At 39.5% G+C, this 1640-nt stretch overlaps 1 protein-coding gene across 2 annotated transcripts in view; it reads left to right on the forward strand.

The window, feature by feature from the left end:
* LOC109528784 (bifunctional 3'-phosphoadenosine 5'-phosphosulfate synthase 2-like) overlaps positions 1-1331 on the forward strand; it is a 13358-nt gene extending 12027 nt beyond the window's left edge. For both annotated transcript variants that reach the window (XM_019891747.1, XM_019891748.1), the window contains exon 6: positions 1131-1331. In XM_019891747.1, coding sequence (XP_019747306.1) covers positions 1131-1316 — 186 coding nt within the window. In that variant the 3' untranslated portion in view covers positions 1317-1331. The remainder of the gene's footprint in view (positions 1-1130) is intronic.
* Positions 1332-1640: the final 309 nt, after the last annotated feature.

Below are 1640 nucleotides of genomic sequence, written 5' to 3' on the forward strand. Positions count from 1 at the left end.
ACCTCCTCTGCGTAATTTCCGCTGGTCAGCATTCTTTTTTTTTTTTTTTTTTAATGTCCAGTATTATGTATAATTTCTTTTTTAATTTATTTTCTGGATAGGTTCGGTGCAATCGACATGTTTGCAGTGCTTATCAGTTTCATGAAACAAGAATAGTTGTAGAGATAACGCCAAACCCTAATTTTTGCGTCATTGTTGTATCTGACTTGTGATTTACTTTTACGCCAGAATTTTGTGAAGTCGCCGTTACCATTTAAAAGACCGTTACTCAACGTGTTTAGTTAATGAAAAGCTCTAATTGAAATAGATAAAAACAAAAAAAGCTAAAAAAAAAACTGCCTTACACAGTAGTACAGTATTTATATAAGTTTCTTAAATTGTTTCATGGTGCAAAAAAGAAAAAACATTCAGTTAGAGAGACACCTGCTGGTCATTTGAAGAATCGTGTTTTGACGTTATCTTTTATAACGGTGTGTCCAAAGAATACAAATTATGGTACATTTATTGTCCTAAAATATTTTACTCACAAAATTTTAAGGATGTTTGTCTTTTGGACATGACCCTAACTTGCACTACAGTATAACCTTGATAGGTATTTGGTTCGATCTTCTCTAAGAAAGAGCTGAACAGAAAAATTCAAGCCAAAGTTTCCATGGAGGTTCACTTATATGCCTTTCAGTACCTCTTCCAGTCGCTCTGTCTCTGTTGCAACTTGCGGATGACAGCTTAGCTTCAAAATGTGGACATGGTGATGAAGAGGACTCTTTAAATGGCAATTGTAATTGACGCAGGAAAATGTTATAGTCGATTCATGCATCTAACACTTTTGCCGCTCAGCCGCATGTTCGAGAAGATCAAATTAAACTCGCCTGTAAAGGTGAAAGTGCATTTTCGGTTCAACCTCAAAGCGGATTTCAGGCTACATTAAAAAAATAAGGCCAGGAGACTGGTTCTGTCGGCAGTCTAAGTAGCCATGGTGATGAACTCGGCTCCAAAGAGAGAGCTCTCTGAATGGATGTGTTTTTTTCCTCCCCAAAAAAACGAGTGTTTACTCTATTATGTTTTTGAAAAGCAAATACGATCACCCCATGCCATTCAATATCTCACTTTATTCCTGTCTTTTCACGTAGAACATTGTGCCGGGTGAGATCATGGAGGACGCCAACGAATTATTTGTACCGGAAAACTTTGTGGATCACGCCGTGGCCAATGCGAGCACGCTGCCTACCATAAGCATCACCAAGGTAACCCGTCTCTCCGCTGCCCATTTTGGCCTCATTTATCAAGCCGCACAGCAGATGGCGGAGATGTTTTGAGAATCCCTGAAGTATTCGCCGCCGGTTATGTCGGTGACATTCAAACTAAGGCTACGTTTACACTACATTTGGATGCCAGTACATTCCCTTCCAGACAGTCACGTTCTGACGGAGTTTCGCACGCTCAGTCAAGGCTCTCTGCGGATAAAACGTGGACGCCGGGCTGCTTTGAAGCTACTTTCTCACATGATCTGGCTCCAATGTTTAGCACCACTGTGTCAGTTACAAAAATGATGATATTCAGATGATGGGGCAATTATGTAATAATACGATGAGTGTGGTTTCTCCTGTGTTTCTTTTCATCTTTATCATGTTTTTTTTTTT

This window comes from Hippocampus comes, unplaced genomic scaffold, assembly GCF_001891065.2.
Source record: "Hippocampus comes isolate QL1 unplaced genomic scaffold, H_comes_QL1_v1.1 scaffold121, whole genome shotgun sequence".
Lineage (NCBI taxonomy): Eukaryota > Metazoa > Chordata > Actinopteri > Syngnathiformes > Syngnathidae > Hippocampus > Hippocampus comes.